This window comes from Mustela lutreola, chromosome 5 (assembly GCF_030435805.1).
Source record: "Mustela lutreola isolate mMusLut2 chromosome 5, mMusLut2.pri, whole genome shotgun sequence".
NCBI lineage: Eukaryota > Metazoa > Chordata > Mammalia > Carnivora > Mustelidae > Mustela > Mustela lutreola.
Window position 1 is genome coordinate 95,524,353 of NC_081294.1, and position 14,200 is coordinate 95,538,552.

Genomic DNA, 14,200 nt, shown 5'->3' on the forward strand with positions numbered 1-14,200 from the left:
AGGGAAATAGAATTATCCTTATTTTATAGATGAAATGATTGTCAAGTCCCTTTTGTATGGCCAAGTAGATGAGTGTTCTACTGGTTGTGGGCTTGCCTCAAACCAGTGTCGTCTTCCTCTCCTCAGTTTCCTGGTCCTCTCAGGAAATGGGAAGTGATGCCCCGAACTACTCCTAGAGCACCTGGCCCCTGGTGAGCAGTTGATGCCTCAAGAAGGATAGCTGATGAGGCTCAGAAAAGCTCTAGTCATGGTGTGGTATGGGTGGTGGGAAAAATTCAGCTCTGTATCTCCTAAGCGTTAGGACATGGTGGTTGAGTTGGAAAAATGCCAGTCCAGACACACAGTGAGCAAGTGTTTACATGTGGCTCTGTGCTCCTGGACTGGCTTCTGAGTATCTGAGGAGACCATAGTCTATACGAGTACATACAAGTCACCCCCTCCCCATTGCATTTCGGGCAGAGTAATACCAGCATTTTCAACCAACATGGACAAGAAATTGATTAGGTACCAGACCATAGCTGTGCTCAAAGCCACTATAGTCCCTCATACCTCATTCCATCCTTGCATCTGTTATGTTGTATGCTTTTTTTTTTTTTTTATAAGATTTTATTTATTTGACAGAGATCACAAGTAGGCAGAGAGGCAGGCAGAGAGAGAAAGTGGGAAGCAGGCTCCCTGCTGAGCAGAGAGCCCGATGTGGGGCTCAATCCCAGGACCCTGGAATCATGACTTGAGCTGAAAGCAGAGGCTTTAACCCACTGAGCAACCCAGGCGCCCCGTGATGTTGTTTTATGGTTGGGTTTTTGTGTCTGTCTGTAGCACTTGGATAGAGGTCTTCTGAGGTAGGTGACTCTATCCATTCTGTTCTTGGTTTTTTCAGCCCTTCGCACAGTGCCCAGTCCATAGTAGACATTTGGCTAAAAAAATATTTAAAACAACCCTGAGTTAATAGAGCATGTATGAATAAAAGCCCCTAGATAACCCTACAAATCACTTACAACAGAATGGGGAATATCTGTCAGGTGTCAGGAAGCGAAGTCAGTAAGAGAGCAGGTGTGAGAAGTAATGGATGGTAGATCTGGAAGTTTGAGTTCTGGCCTATATTCATGCACTAGTTACCTTTTTAAACCTGGGCAGTTGACTTGTCTGGGCCTCAGTCATCCAAAAAGTGGAAATTAGACTAGAGGTGATTTTTAGGTCCTTTCTGCTGCTCATATTTTGTGATTCTGTAACTCTGGCTTCAGGATTCAGGATTTCATCCGTAGAAGCCCTAGAAACCACTTGTGTAGACTGCCAGCTAGGCTCGAACTGGAGCATTCAGACTGGTTGACATCAAACTTTGAGGTTGTTCTCCTCTAGGGAGTCGTCTTGTACCAGAGACAGAAGAGAAAATTCAAGGGAACTTTCGGGGGTTTGCTGTGTTTCACCACTGTGAGCTCCCCTCTAGGGGCTCTCTAGGAGACCTTTGGGAACAGTCTTTCCCAACAGGGGCTTTGGGGAAGCAATCTTGGGCTTGATTCCTTTTGTACTGCCTAAGAAGCAGATCAGTTTGGAGGAGCTAATTTTGCTGAATATAGGTCCTTACTGGTAAAATGGGAATAATAGCACTACCTACTTGGGGGATTCCTCCCTCTGCCCAAAGGGAAAGTGGGAACATCACTTCAAGTTGTGTGGAGTGGGGAGCGTGTCCCCCTCTGACTTGAAATGGAGAATAAAAGTGTTCAGAAGACTGTATTCTCTGACTGCTTTAAGTATGGTCTGAGTTAGATCACTGATAGAGATGTGATGGTACCAAGGGAATTTAATGACTTCAGGTAAGTAAATAATTGCAGACATGGATCAAATTCCTATATAAAGGTCAGAAAAAGATTAAGAATATTAAAGTGACAGAAAAACAGGTGATGCTTATGTGAAGTCGAATCAGTATATTCCCCGTGCCTTCCCCAATGTCATGGTTCTCAATTAAACTGAAAATCTCTATGTTTAAAAAAAAAAAAAAACTAACATAATATTAGCTTTTCTTTTCTTTCTTTTTTTTATCTGTAGACTATTGAATTTATTGCTTAATGTAAACATCACAGTTAAATGCCTGCTGCGTGGAGCTCTCTTCTTGGGATCGTGATAATAGTGCTTGCTGGTGGGGCATGTGTGGGTGCGTGTGTGTTTAGAGCCGTTCATAAGCAAAGGAATTGACTTTCTTGAAGTTGAGTTGACAGACAAAAGTGAGATAGCGGTATCAAAGTGCTAATTTACATATTTCTCTCAGAAGGGAAGAAAGAAAATCAATTCTCATAAGGGATGAAACCAGTGGTGCAGCTCTGTTTAGGTGAAAGCCATTGTAGTTTGATCTAATAAATGTATTTTAGGATGTTTCTGAAACACTTTTCATTTTGCTAATTGAAGTTCGTGATTCAAAGAATTAATTAAAAACCGAAGATGGAATATGATCCTGGTATCTGGTACATCTTTCAGCTTAAAGACATTTGATTGATGTATTATTTTTCAAAACATGATGTCCATTGGAGAAACTGAATTGCAATAAACAGCTAAGTAGTTTGGGTAAATTAATGTGGCTCTGGAAATTATTTGCTTAACAGACTCGTTGACGTGATCAATTTTTGCTAAGATTCCATCTGTGCTTTCCCTCTGTCCCTTTTCTTGTTCTCAGAAGGTTTTAAGATGACCTGAAATAACACATAACTCAGCAAGATAAATAACTTAAAAATAGGTGAAGATACACAAATGAAAAGTGAGTACAGAATAGCATTTGTTAGGAGTGACATGATGGACATTTTATGCTGGGTAATTCTTTCTGGTTGGGGCTTTTCTGTGCCTTGTCCTGTGTTTAGTAGCATCTGTGGTCTCTAGCCAGTAGATACCAGCAGCATCCACTGCTCCCTTTAAACTGTGAAAACAAAAAATGACTCCAGACATTGCCAAGTGTCCCCTCGGTAGCAAAATTACCATGACCTGAGAACTAGGCTGTAGAGGGTGTTGTAGTCAGTCTAGCCTACTGTAACACTGTACCATAGGCTGGGCGACTTAGAAACAACTGTTCATTTCTTGGAATTCTGGAGGCTGGTAAGTTCAAGGGCATGCCGCTGGCAGATTCACTGTCTGGGGAGGGCTTAGCTTCCTGGTTCATAGAAGTTGTAGCTGTGTCCTCACATGACGGAGGGAGCCAGAGAACTCTGTGAGGTATTTTGTATAAGGTGCTAATCCCATTCAGGGGGATTCCACTTTCATGACTGCTCGCTTCCCAAAGACCCTTGCTACAAAAACTGTCACACTGGGGGCTAGTGTTCAACATAAGAATGTGGGGGCAGAGGACACAAGCATTCAGTCTCCAGCTCAGGGTAAGGTGAAATCCAACGTGAGGTTGGTGCCACAGGCAGACCTGGGACATCTCCATGGAGATGGGACCGGCCGCACTTGGTGGCAGTGGGCTGTGGAGACATGCCCTGTGATTTCTGGTGGTTGAAGGAGAGTTCTGTGTTTTTTGGGGTTCCCAGGGTAAAATCAAGACCATGGCCCAGCAGAAACATGCCTGATTGTAACTACGGAGAATGAACAGCATTTTCTTTGGGCTTTTCTCTCCCCAACTAGAACGAAGCTTCTGACGGGTGAGGATTTTTGTCTCCTTCTGTGCCCAGCAGCATACCTTGACAAGGGAGATACTATGTAAGGGAGGTTCCTCCTCATTTGTCCAACAGCATGGCTGGATTTGCATGGTTGTTTCTTATAGTATCCTTAAATGGAAGCATGCATTCTGGGTGGCATAATCCAAAGGGAATGTCAGCAAAGTCAATTAAATGAGCCCTTACAGTAAATCTGGTGAGCCGAGATTATAGCCCTGTCAGTGTCTGACTCAGTCTCTGTAGTTAGAATTTAGGATGCCGGGGAAAGGGAGGTTGCATATTCTTCATGCAATGGTGATCATGTTAAATGTTTTTTTTTTTTTTTTTTTTCTTTTCTCTTCTGGAGTAGTGTGGAATTAGGGGGAAGAATGGGAAAAATGCCTGAGAGATGCCACTCAGAAGGGTCAGGTGGAGAGGCATATGCTTTGCCAGTCAACAGGCTCAGGGAACGTGAGCTCAGCTCTAGTGACAGTTACCACCAATATTATTAGTTAGTGAGTGCTTATATGCGCCAAGCCCTTTTCATGCATTGTCCACCTGTATCCTCCCTGCCTCTGAGGCCCCCCCTTCAGAGAGGAGTCACGTAGGTTGGCCAAGGCATGACCCTGTGATACTGCACCTAACGGTTCAAATTTGGGCGCAGCTCCTTACTTCCATACAGCTCAGCCTCCTGCAAGTTGAACCCCCTATAGCATGAGAGTAACAGCCGGAAATAATTGTAAAACAGTTCAAGCCAAGTTCTTCTTTGAGCCATAAAGAAAAATAAGACAACTCAGTAAAATTGTAATCCGTTTAACTTCCTTGCAAGCCATTTGTGATGAAGTACCCACACGGAGACATTCGTGAATGGAGTGACTTCTATATGGCAGTTTTAATAACCACCCCGGCGAACGTTTACTGTGCACTTTCTATGTTCTCTGCATTGTTCTAAGTGCATATATGAATTCTTGTAATATCCACAATAACCTCAGGACATAGGTAGTAGTATTACTAACATTTTGTGGATGAGGAAATGGGCATAGAAATAGTTAATTGTCTTAATTAGTTAGAAAGTGTTGGCGTTTCTAACCACCACGAAATTAGTAGGAATTCAGTAATGACTGTCTTAATGATGGAACTCTATTCTACCAAATTTTAAAATGTTGTTTATAGGTTTTGGTTTAAAAGTAAATAAAGTCCTGTTTCGAAATAAAGTCGTTTCAGGTTGCTCATTGGATTCCTTATTGGACAGAGGCAGTAGAGCACTTAATTAAGATTACGGGCATAGACTGTGCAATTTTTTAATTATTCATTTTCGTACCTTTGGTGTTTTAGAGTATTTAATATCAAGAAACAATAACTGAACGTTGTCTTCATAACCCCATGGTACTAGTCAGTCTCTTTCTTTTTTTTCTTTTTTTAGCATAAAGACTTTACTGGTGGGTCTCATTGTGTATGCAGGTGACATTGATGATCCTGGTGAACTAATGAACTTTGCCCTTAGGGCACATGCATTCTGGATGGGTCTTTAAAATGCATGTGCCACATCTTGGGAATGAGCGAGGAATTACAGAAAGGAGAAAGGAGTGTAGGGAAAGGCATGGATTGATAGACACAATTGAATATGTTAGTTAGGATCTAGTTAAGGGGCCGAATAATTCATTATTTAGGAATCACCTTCAGAGATAGCAGTGTTAAAAAATTAGCATATTAGTTTGTATATAGCAAAGATTCTTTAAAAAGATGGCGTTTGCTATAACCTCAGGGTCTTTTTCATACACGAAACATTCAATTTTGTCAAAATGCTCAAGACTCAATTGAGCATTTTCACCTTGAGGAACATGTTATATAATTTTGTTCAGCTTTTTCCAGCAGTAAAAACCCTTAATTGCATGTGTTCTTTCTTTTGCTGTTGTATTTTAAACAAAATACCAGAGATTGCCATTCGTTTGTTCTTTCAACCAATATTAACATGGTGCCTTTTATGTAGAGTGGTGGACAAATGGAACAGACTAGTGTGTAATTTCATGCAACTTAGGATCTGGTGAAAGAAGGACAATAAACTGGGGGCGCCTTGGGTGGCTCAGTGGGTTAAAGCCTCTGCCTTGGGCTCAGGTCATGATCTCAGGGTCCTGAGGTCGAGCCCCACATCGGGCTCTCTGCTCAGCAGGGAGCCTGCTTCCTCCTCTCTCTCTGCCTGCCTCTCTGCCTACCTGTGATCTATTTCTGTCAAATAAATAATTTTTTTTTTAAAAAGGATAATAAACTGATATAAAAGATCTAACATGGGGTGATAGATATTAGGAGGAAAAGTAAAGAAGGGAATGAAGTGGTAGGCATGCTGTTTTACACAAGGCTGTGGGAGAGAGCCCCCTGGAAGAGTAATGTTTGAACAGGGACCAGAAGGATGGAGAGGGGCTGATGGGAGAGGGGATCGTGGGAGCTAATACCTGGAGTGAGTTCCTGACAGAGGCTGTGGTCAAGGTAATTGTGCTGGGTGACAAGATGCCCAGGGCACCAGAGGTCCAGCAACACACCAAGGTAGATTGACTGGAGTCATAGTGGCTGGGATCAGAGACTTGTTGGTAGAGGTGGTAGGACCTGTAAGTCATTGCCATATTCTGGGTTTTGTTCTGGGTGGAGGGAAGCTATGGGGGATTCCAGCAGAGGTTGTGGACTATCTGGCTTGTGCTTTAGAAGGGTCCCTGACTGGGACCCTCTGTGGCTGACTGCTGTGCTTAGGCAGGTATGGCAACAGAGAGATCTGGACAGCAGGGCTAAGAGCAGTAATAGTAGAAGTGGGGAAGTGATTGGATTCTGGATATGTATTTTGGAGGTTGACTGAGAGCATTTGCTGACTGAATATGGGTGAAAAACAGAAGTTCTGAATAAACTGTAAGGTTTTTGACTTTAGTAGCTAGAGAAAGGAGTTGCAGTTGACTGAAAATGGAAAAATACCTTTATGTTCACACAGTCGTTGCGATTATTTAGAAGCTATAGACTGGTGAACTCATGGCCTCATGCATGGAAGTGTCTAGAAGGGGAGTTCTGGGAAAATGGTCAGTTCAAAAGGTGCACGTTGAATGTTAATTGAAAGTTAGGATGTGCCCTTTTAGAAAGAGATGATACTATTCCTGGGGAATATAGCCATGGAAGAAGAACCCCACGGTCCATGTTTGGAGATAGTCAGGGTGGGGTAAGCAGAGACATCAAAGGAAGATGGCGACTGCTCAGTGATATGCCTTTACCTGTGCTTTTTGCCGCTGGACAAAGCCACAGCGTGTTCGTGGTGGGTTCTTGCTTTTCTCAGCCCAATCACTGTAAAATGTCCCACAGAGGATGGATGTGATAAATAAAGAAAAGGCAGATGTGGAATTCTGGTGACTAGCTTTTCTGTAGGACTGAGAATTTTGGAAACGTTGGCCCCAATACCTGAAACTTGAAGCAGTTGTAGAATAGTGTCTGTACACCTCTTGTTCTCTAAGATGCTTCCATGTTTGGTGTGATAAACTGCTGCAGCAGTGGCAGCTGTTTCCACATAACTGGTGGTACACTCGCTCCGTGTTGGTCTGACATCAACATTTTGTGGCTCTTGGAACTACAGGAGGTTAAGAAAACTGACCTAGGAAACTGGGAGCAAATGGAGCCCACCACAAATTGGTATTTGCTATTGGTGAATGAAGTGAGGATGCATTTCTGGAAAATGTGTGTTGATCAGGGCCGCTCTGTGGCTGGCAGCGGGTGAGGTAAGCATGTGACAAGGCTGTAGGGCTGGCCCTCTAGCAGTCTGATCTGCTTAGTGAGGAAAATTTGAAGTGTGTGAAGCAGGCGGGCCAAGTTCAGGCTTAGATGCCCTTACACATCACTGGAAAGTTTCAGAACAAGCTTTGTCATTGGTTGAACTGCTTGTAGTATGAAGACCTGGGGAGTTTGGAAAAGTTAGCAAACATTAAACTGGAATTATTTAAAGGGCAGTGTCCAAAGTGATAGGTTTGATGTCTACCATAAGCTCTAGGGTGTGCTGAAATGTTTGTAAATGGAGCATGAGTGTTTGAATCAGGACAAAAAATGAAAAATAAATTGCAAGGCTGCAGTGGACCATTTTGAGAAGCTTTGACTAATTGTAGAAAGAAAAGTAGAGGCACTGACAACCCAGCAAATTTGGAAAAATGATCTATTTAGAGAGAGCCCTGTTGGGACTGTGATTTGATGTGAAGAAGGAAATGGTATCCTGGAACATGGCCCTATGCTTACCGGTTTTTCTTCTTATGTTTTGTTTGAAACATTTACAGCCTCACAGTTCACTGGCTCCATTTTCCCAGATTTAAAATAATACTCTCCCCCCTTGGGGTTATGATTCTGATTAAAAAATGCTGACTTATGGACTAAGAGCTTGTGCCTCTATATGTGATGAAACGGATTTTCTTTTTTTGTTTTCTTACACTTTATCCTTGATTTCCTTCTTCCTGGGCATTCATTTTGTCTTGGAGGGCTTTGTTGGAAATAGGTAAGGAAATCACATCATTCTTATTTAGGAATTATCTTTCCTCTGCTTATTTTTCCACCCTCTGTTAATTGGTGATATAACAATCCTCCCCAGAGAGAGTAATTGTAATTCTGCAAGCTGAAAAATTTAACTTCAGGTGAAAAATAAGTAGCAGAAATTGATGAACCTTAAACAATAAATATTTGTATTTGACGCAGATGCCACTAGTAATTAGGAAGGAGATCACTAAGCGGAATGGAGTTGAAGTCACTCAGATACTCTGAGGGGTTCTTGGCGCATTTAGAGGACCCAGTAGCCAGCTAATAGGGAGTGTTTTGTTGAATGTCTGTGGCACATTGCCACCTTGTGGATGCAATTTTTCCTTTTAATGCAAAAGAGCAAATTTCTACCAGTACGTCTCTATGATATCATCTTATTTTACCCTTTCCCTACTATTTATAATTTAAGTTGATAACAAAAGATTTGAGACATTTTAAAAGGTTACATATAATACAGGGTAGCAGAATTGAAGAGAATGTCCTTGTTCTTAGCAGAGGCAGGCTGAAGTTTTGATGGGAGAAGATTCATAATGTCTGCAAAGAACTCTCTAATGTGTTGGGGTGGTAGAAAGAGCAAAAGTGGTATGGCAGAAGGTTAACTATTCAGCAGGGGTCGTGGGGTAAGGGCACTCATTGTACTGCTCTTAAAACTTTTTTTGTCATTACAAATTTTGTTCTGAAGTTTTTCAAATTAGAAAAAAAAAAATTGGAAAGAGGGGTGCCTGGCTGCCTCATTCGGTGGAGCACATGACTCTTGGTGTCAGGGCTGTAAATTTGAGCCCCACGTTGGGTATGGACCCTACTTTCAAATAAAAAAATATTTTAAAAATTGGCAGGGAAAATGAAAACAAAACAAAACACAAAACCCAAAACCAACTGGGGTAAGGGCTTAAAATGGAGCCAAGAAGAAAGCAAAATAACCTCTCTACATTGTGTAATGATTGGACTACGCTTGGACCACTGATTGTATTTTCCAGTAGCTGATGGGTCACTGACCAGGGTTCCCTTGCTCCAGTTTGGTGTCCATAAGGTTTAAGGCCAAGGTGTCTAAAATTAGATACAATTCCTTCTTGGAGGTCCTCCTAAGTAGGACACAGTTGTAATGAACAGCGGACTCAACAGATAGCTTCCAAGAGTGCAATCTGGAATCCCTTTTCCCTGCTGATCTGGCTTGCATACACTGCAAGGTTTTTGGGGACCTCTCACAAGACTACTGACAGTGAAATATAGTAAATAACTGATGGGCAATGGAGTTGGGGTTGTACCTACTGACAAGTGCCTGAAATCCAGCTGTTCTGGGTTACTAATGAATGCACTGAGCTTGGGGGAGAGTTGACATCTTGTAATAGCTGAGCCAGTGAGGTCTGTTCCACATGAGTGAGCTTGGGAGGAGTTATCCACAGACAGGGTTAAATTTCTTTTTGTGCGGTGGTTTTGAATATGCTTCAGTACAAAGACAAGTAAATGATTTTGCCCCTAAATTTCATTTTCCTATAAAATATATCCTTGATAGTCTTAATCTGAAAAAATGCTGACAGGTATAATCAGATATCCTTCTCTCTGCCCAGGAAGACAAAACAAAACAAGTCTCAATGAAGCATCCTTAGAAATGCCCACATTTGAACAGTGCTACTGAAGTCTTGTCTGAATTTAAATTTCTACAAGGTGTTTTTTTTCTGTGGCACGTGGAATTTCCATGAATACCTTTTGTAATTCTTTCTTGTTCTTAATAACTGTCTGGAGATAGATATATGCATGGGAACGGTTTTGTCATTAATAACCATCTAAACCCATATATATGTGTCTGTACTTCGAAGGTAAACATTTTTAGAAAATATGGCCCTCTTCAAATATGAAAGTTTTTTTTTTTTTGTTTGTTTGTTTTTTTTTTTTTAGAAAAGGAGGACAGATCTTGAAATAAGGGATTCTTTTATAGAAAGCTGTTGCTTGAAGTGGTTTTAGTTTCTCTGATTCTTAGGACAGGTTTTCTTTTAAAAAGTGATCAAGTGATAGAGGGATGTATTGATTTGCATTCAGGGCCGTGCTGCTTAGAAATTGCCCTTCCCTGCACATATTTGTGAGCTCCAGAAACTTGTGGATTTTCTTTTGTGAACAACTAAAGCAGTTATCTATTGATTCTCTATAGAACAATATTATTCATTTTTTAGAGCGATCATTGCCCATGGAAAGACATATTTTTGACCCCGTGACTCAGGACACATGTGCAAAAATAGCTTTATCAGACATTTCATGAAACCGTACCTTTCTTTCCTTCATTAGACTCTAGCACAACTAATACTGTACTTTAAAAAGAATGCTGCTTAGATCTGCTAAACTTGATTTCATGACCCACTAGTTTGTGACCCACAGCTTAAAAATCATTGCTATTGAAATTTTGCAGTAAGCCTGAATGTTTTTCAGATGCAGGACACAACAGTGAAACCCTGAATTGCTTAAAGCAACCAGATGGGCAGCAGGCTTGGGTGGGAGGGATTTCGAGAAGTCTAAGAAAAGAGGAGCCTGGGACCGATTGGTCTTGCACGGTGGGTGTCTTGAGAGTGTCCGCAATGAGTGACGCCCCTTCTTTCTCTCTGCAGCTTGACCACATACTCTCCCCACCACCCATGCCGTTTCGGAAATGCAGCAATCCAGATGTGACTTCTGGCCCTGCAAAGTCACTGAAGTTTAAAAGACAGCTGAGTGAGGATGGTCGAGAGCTGCGGCGGGGCAGCCTGGGAGGGGCTCTGACAGGTGAGTCCTGAGGGACGGACGTGGCAGAGGAGGACCCACCAGCAGGGGCTGACAGGGGCCCGGTCCCGTGTGTAAAAACCCACCCACCCCTCTATGCACTGTTTGGTAAAAGCTGATCCAATCCAGACAGCAGTAAAATTGAGGATTTTACAAATGAAGTTTCTAATTGAAATAAAATTCACATACAATAAAATGGACTCATTTTAAGTGTCCATGTGTATGGATTTTGACAAACGTATGCTGTCCATTGCCACCCCCACAGTCCAGGTACAGAATGGATCCTTGGCCCCGACTGCGTCGTTCTCACCCCCAATCCTCCTGTCTTGGCTCCAGGCAACCAGAGATCTGCTTTTCGTCACTGCAGCTTAGCTTCATCTTAAAAATTTAACACGAATGGGGAGCACCTGGGTGGCCCAGTCGGTTGGGGGGTTGCCTTTGGCTCAGGCTGTGGTCCCGGGGTCCTGGGGTCGAGCCCCACATCGGGTTCCCTGCTTGGCAGAGAGCCTGCTTCTCCCTTTCCCTCTGCCTGCTGCTCAGCTTGCTTGTGCTCTCTCTCTCTGTCAAATAAATAAAGAAAATCTTAAAAAAAAAAAAATTAGCACGAATGGAGTCAAACAGTACATGTTCTTTGTGTCTGGCATCTCTCACTCAGTATGTTTTTAAGATTCATCTATGTTGGTGCATGTATCTGTAGTGTATATTGAACTTCATAAGAAACTGCCAAACTGTTTCCAAAATTGTACTGTCTTTACATTCCCACCAGCAACAGATGAGCGATCTAATTGCTCTGCGTCGTTGCCAACTTGTGGTATTGCCAGCCTTTTTAATTTTAGCCATTTTAATGGGTAGACAGTCCTGTCATGCTGTGGATTTAATTTGTATTTTCTTGACGACTAAATGATGTTGAACGTCTTTTCATGTGCCTGTTAGATATTCACTTATCTTCTGTGAAGCATCTCTTCAAATCTTTCATCCTTTTTTTCCTTTCATGCACTTTTTCGTCATATTGTAAAAAATTAAACTTTTCCAGATACAGAGAACTCACAAATCACTTGTATTGACTTGAAAGATAGACAACTTAAGGTAATTTTTAAGCATTTTTAATAACTCACTGTATAGATTTTCATTTTATTAGACTTTAAGTCACTGAAGGTTAAATTTCTATTTCATTTTGAGTGCTTTTTCCTCTAAATATAAATAACCTTGCAGAAAATGTTTTTTAAACCCCAAAGCAAAGTTTTCTCAGTATGTGATGATCTTCTCTGCCTGTTCTTCAGTGGTCTGTAAATAAGTTGAGTTATTTACATTTTTTGGAGAATTATGGATTTTGACTTTCTGGAGACGAAAATTCTGGGAACAAAAATGATTCTGACATTAGGCTCAGCAGAATCTAGAACATTTGACCCATTGTGGCATACTGTGTCATACTGTTGGAATGCAGGGTGAAACTGACCTCAGACCAAAGGTAAGAAATTCATCAAAAAAAAAAAAAAATCAATCAAAAAAACAAACAAACAAACAAAAAACCTGCTGTACTTCACTAAGTTTAAGTAAATGTTCATGCCTGAGTTTTACCAATGTTCTTTTAATGCTTGTTAGGGAATTTTTCTTTGCTTTCCATTTATAGATTCAGACGATTTGCTTCTTTTCAGGGAGTTGCTAAAAATTAGGTAGACCCACCTTTATTTTGTAGGTGGGGGGATTAAATGTTAACAGTTAAAATACTCATCCCTTTGCTTACTAATTTCACTTAGGAGATTTACTTACTTTGGTTAAACTATTTTTGACCAAAAGTAGGGCAGTAATGATTCTCTCCAATTTTTGCTGAAGGAGTTGACTTAAAACTTTAAAACAATGCAGGGGTCTAGGTGTTGATGCAGATATATGACCTGAATCATGAAATGTGGCTTACAGCTTTAAAAAAAATTCTATAATTGATTCCCATTTCATAATTTCAATAGCTCTGGCATTTCTACTCTTAAAAAATTTAGTATGCTTTACAGTTATTTTAGATAATTAAATGTGAGGTCAGATAACTTTCAAAAACGTTTATTAGTCCTTAGAGAGCTTAAAAGAATCTCGTGAGCATCAGTCTGGTTTTAAAAACAGTTGCTTGTAAGTTTTATTGGAATATGAAGAAAACATTCTAATTGGTCCTCTAAATAGCTTAGCTGAGGATTTAATGAAAGAATTTATGCGAAGCACTTAGCCACTGATGGGTGGCTATTACTATTACGGGCAGCATAAATTGAATTGCAGTTGATGGAGAACTTGGGCTTCTCAACATCAATCTGAATCCCGTGTCCACTTTGTTTCTACTTTGTGTCAGGCAGTATTCTGGTGTCCAGTTGGAGCAGAAAGAAAATCTCATTTCTGATCTTCAAGAAACATAGTTTCCACTAGCTGTAGGCAACTATGAATAATCACATGTGATCTTACCTTGGAACATACTTGTTGCTAAACTTAATTAAGTCAAACTGGTTTTGCCATCAGAAGTCTGTGCTTGATAGATTTTGTATGTAAAGACCAGCCATCTTCCTCTTGCTTAGCCTTGTTTTAATCTAAAAGTCTTTTCCTTGGCAATTTTCTACTGCTTTCTTTGAAACATTTTTTTTTTTTTTTTTTGTGAAGGCCTGTGGCTTGAAACTTTTGTAACCCAATTATCCTTGACAGGTTTCATTAAACCCAGCTTTCTGGGAGGAAGATGTGTGATGTTTTCATCGTCTTATCACTAATAATAGTGACAGCTAACTTTAAGAGCTTATGATGTGGCATGGACTGTTTGCAGGGAATTACATTTATTGACTGACTTAGTTCTTAAACATATTTATGTATTTGTGAGGGAGGCAGTCCTATCCCCATTTTCCAGATGAAAACACTGAGGAACAGATAGTTTGAATGAATGGCACAAGATCCAGGTGTTCACAGACAGCAAGCCAAGACTTGAATCTGAGTTTTAACATTGTCAGAGGTTTACAATATGTTTTTGTATGAAACCCATTGTTGAATGGTCTCAAGGCATTGCTTGCTTCATCGGACTTGCTGTAAATGTGATTAAATAATTGTATGCTTAACAAGGAGAAGGAAAACAATTCCTGTCTGCTAAGGAGTTTTCTCATAGTGGGATGGTGGTTGACTGGGTTCATTGTTAATGGGGACATGAAGGATGCTATGGCCTTTTTTCACACCTGCAACTCAACACATGAGACATTTTTTTGCCACTGAGGTTTGTTTTGTGTGTGTGTGGGGGGGCAATACTTAGTTTATCAGCTGGTGACAATAATATT

At 40.9% G+C, this 14,200-nt stretch overlaps 1 protein-coding gene across 7 annotated transcripts in view; it reads left to right on the plus strand.

Moving 5' to 3' along the window:
• MAST4 (microtubule associated serine/threonine kinase family member 4) overlaps positions 1 to 14,200 on the plus strand; it is a 551,227-nt gene that overhangs the window by 135,138 nt on the left and 401,889 nt on the right. For all 7 annotated transcript variants that reach the window (XR_009353981.1, XM_059175136.1, XM_059175141.1 and 4 more), the window contains exon 2: positions 10,760 to 10,913. Coding sequence is in view for 6 of the 7 variants with exons in the window: in XM_059175136.1 (XP_059031119.1) it covers positions 10,760 to 10,913 (154 nt within the window). In the remaining variant the exon portion in view is untranslated. The remainder of the gene's footprint in view (positions 1 to 10,759; positions 10,914 to 14,200) is intronic.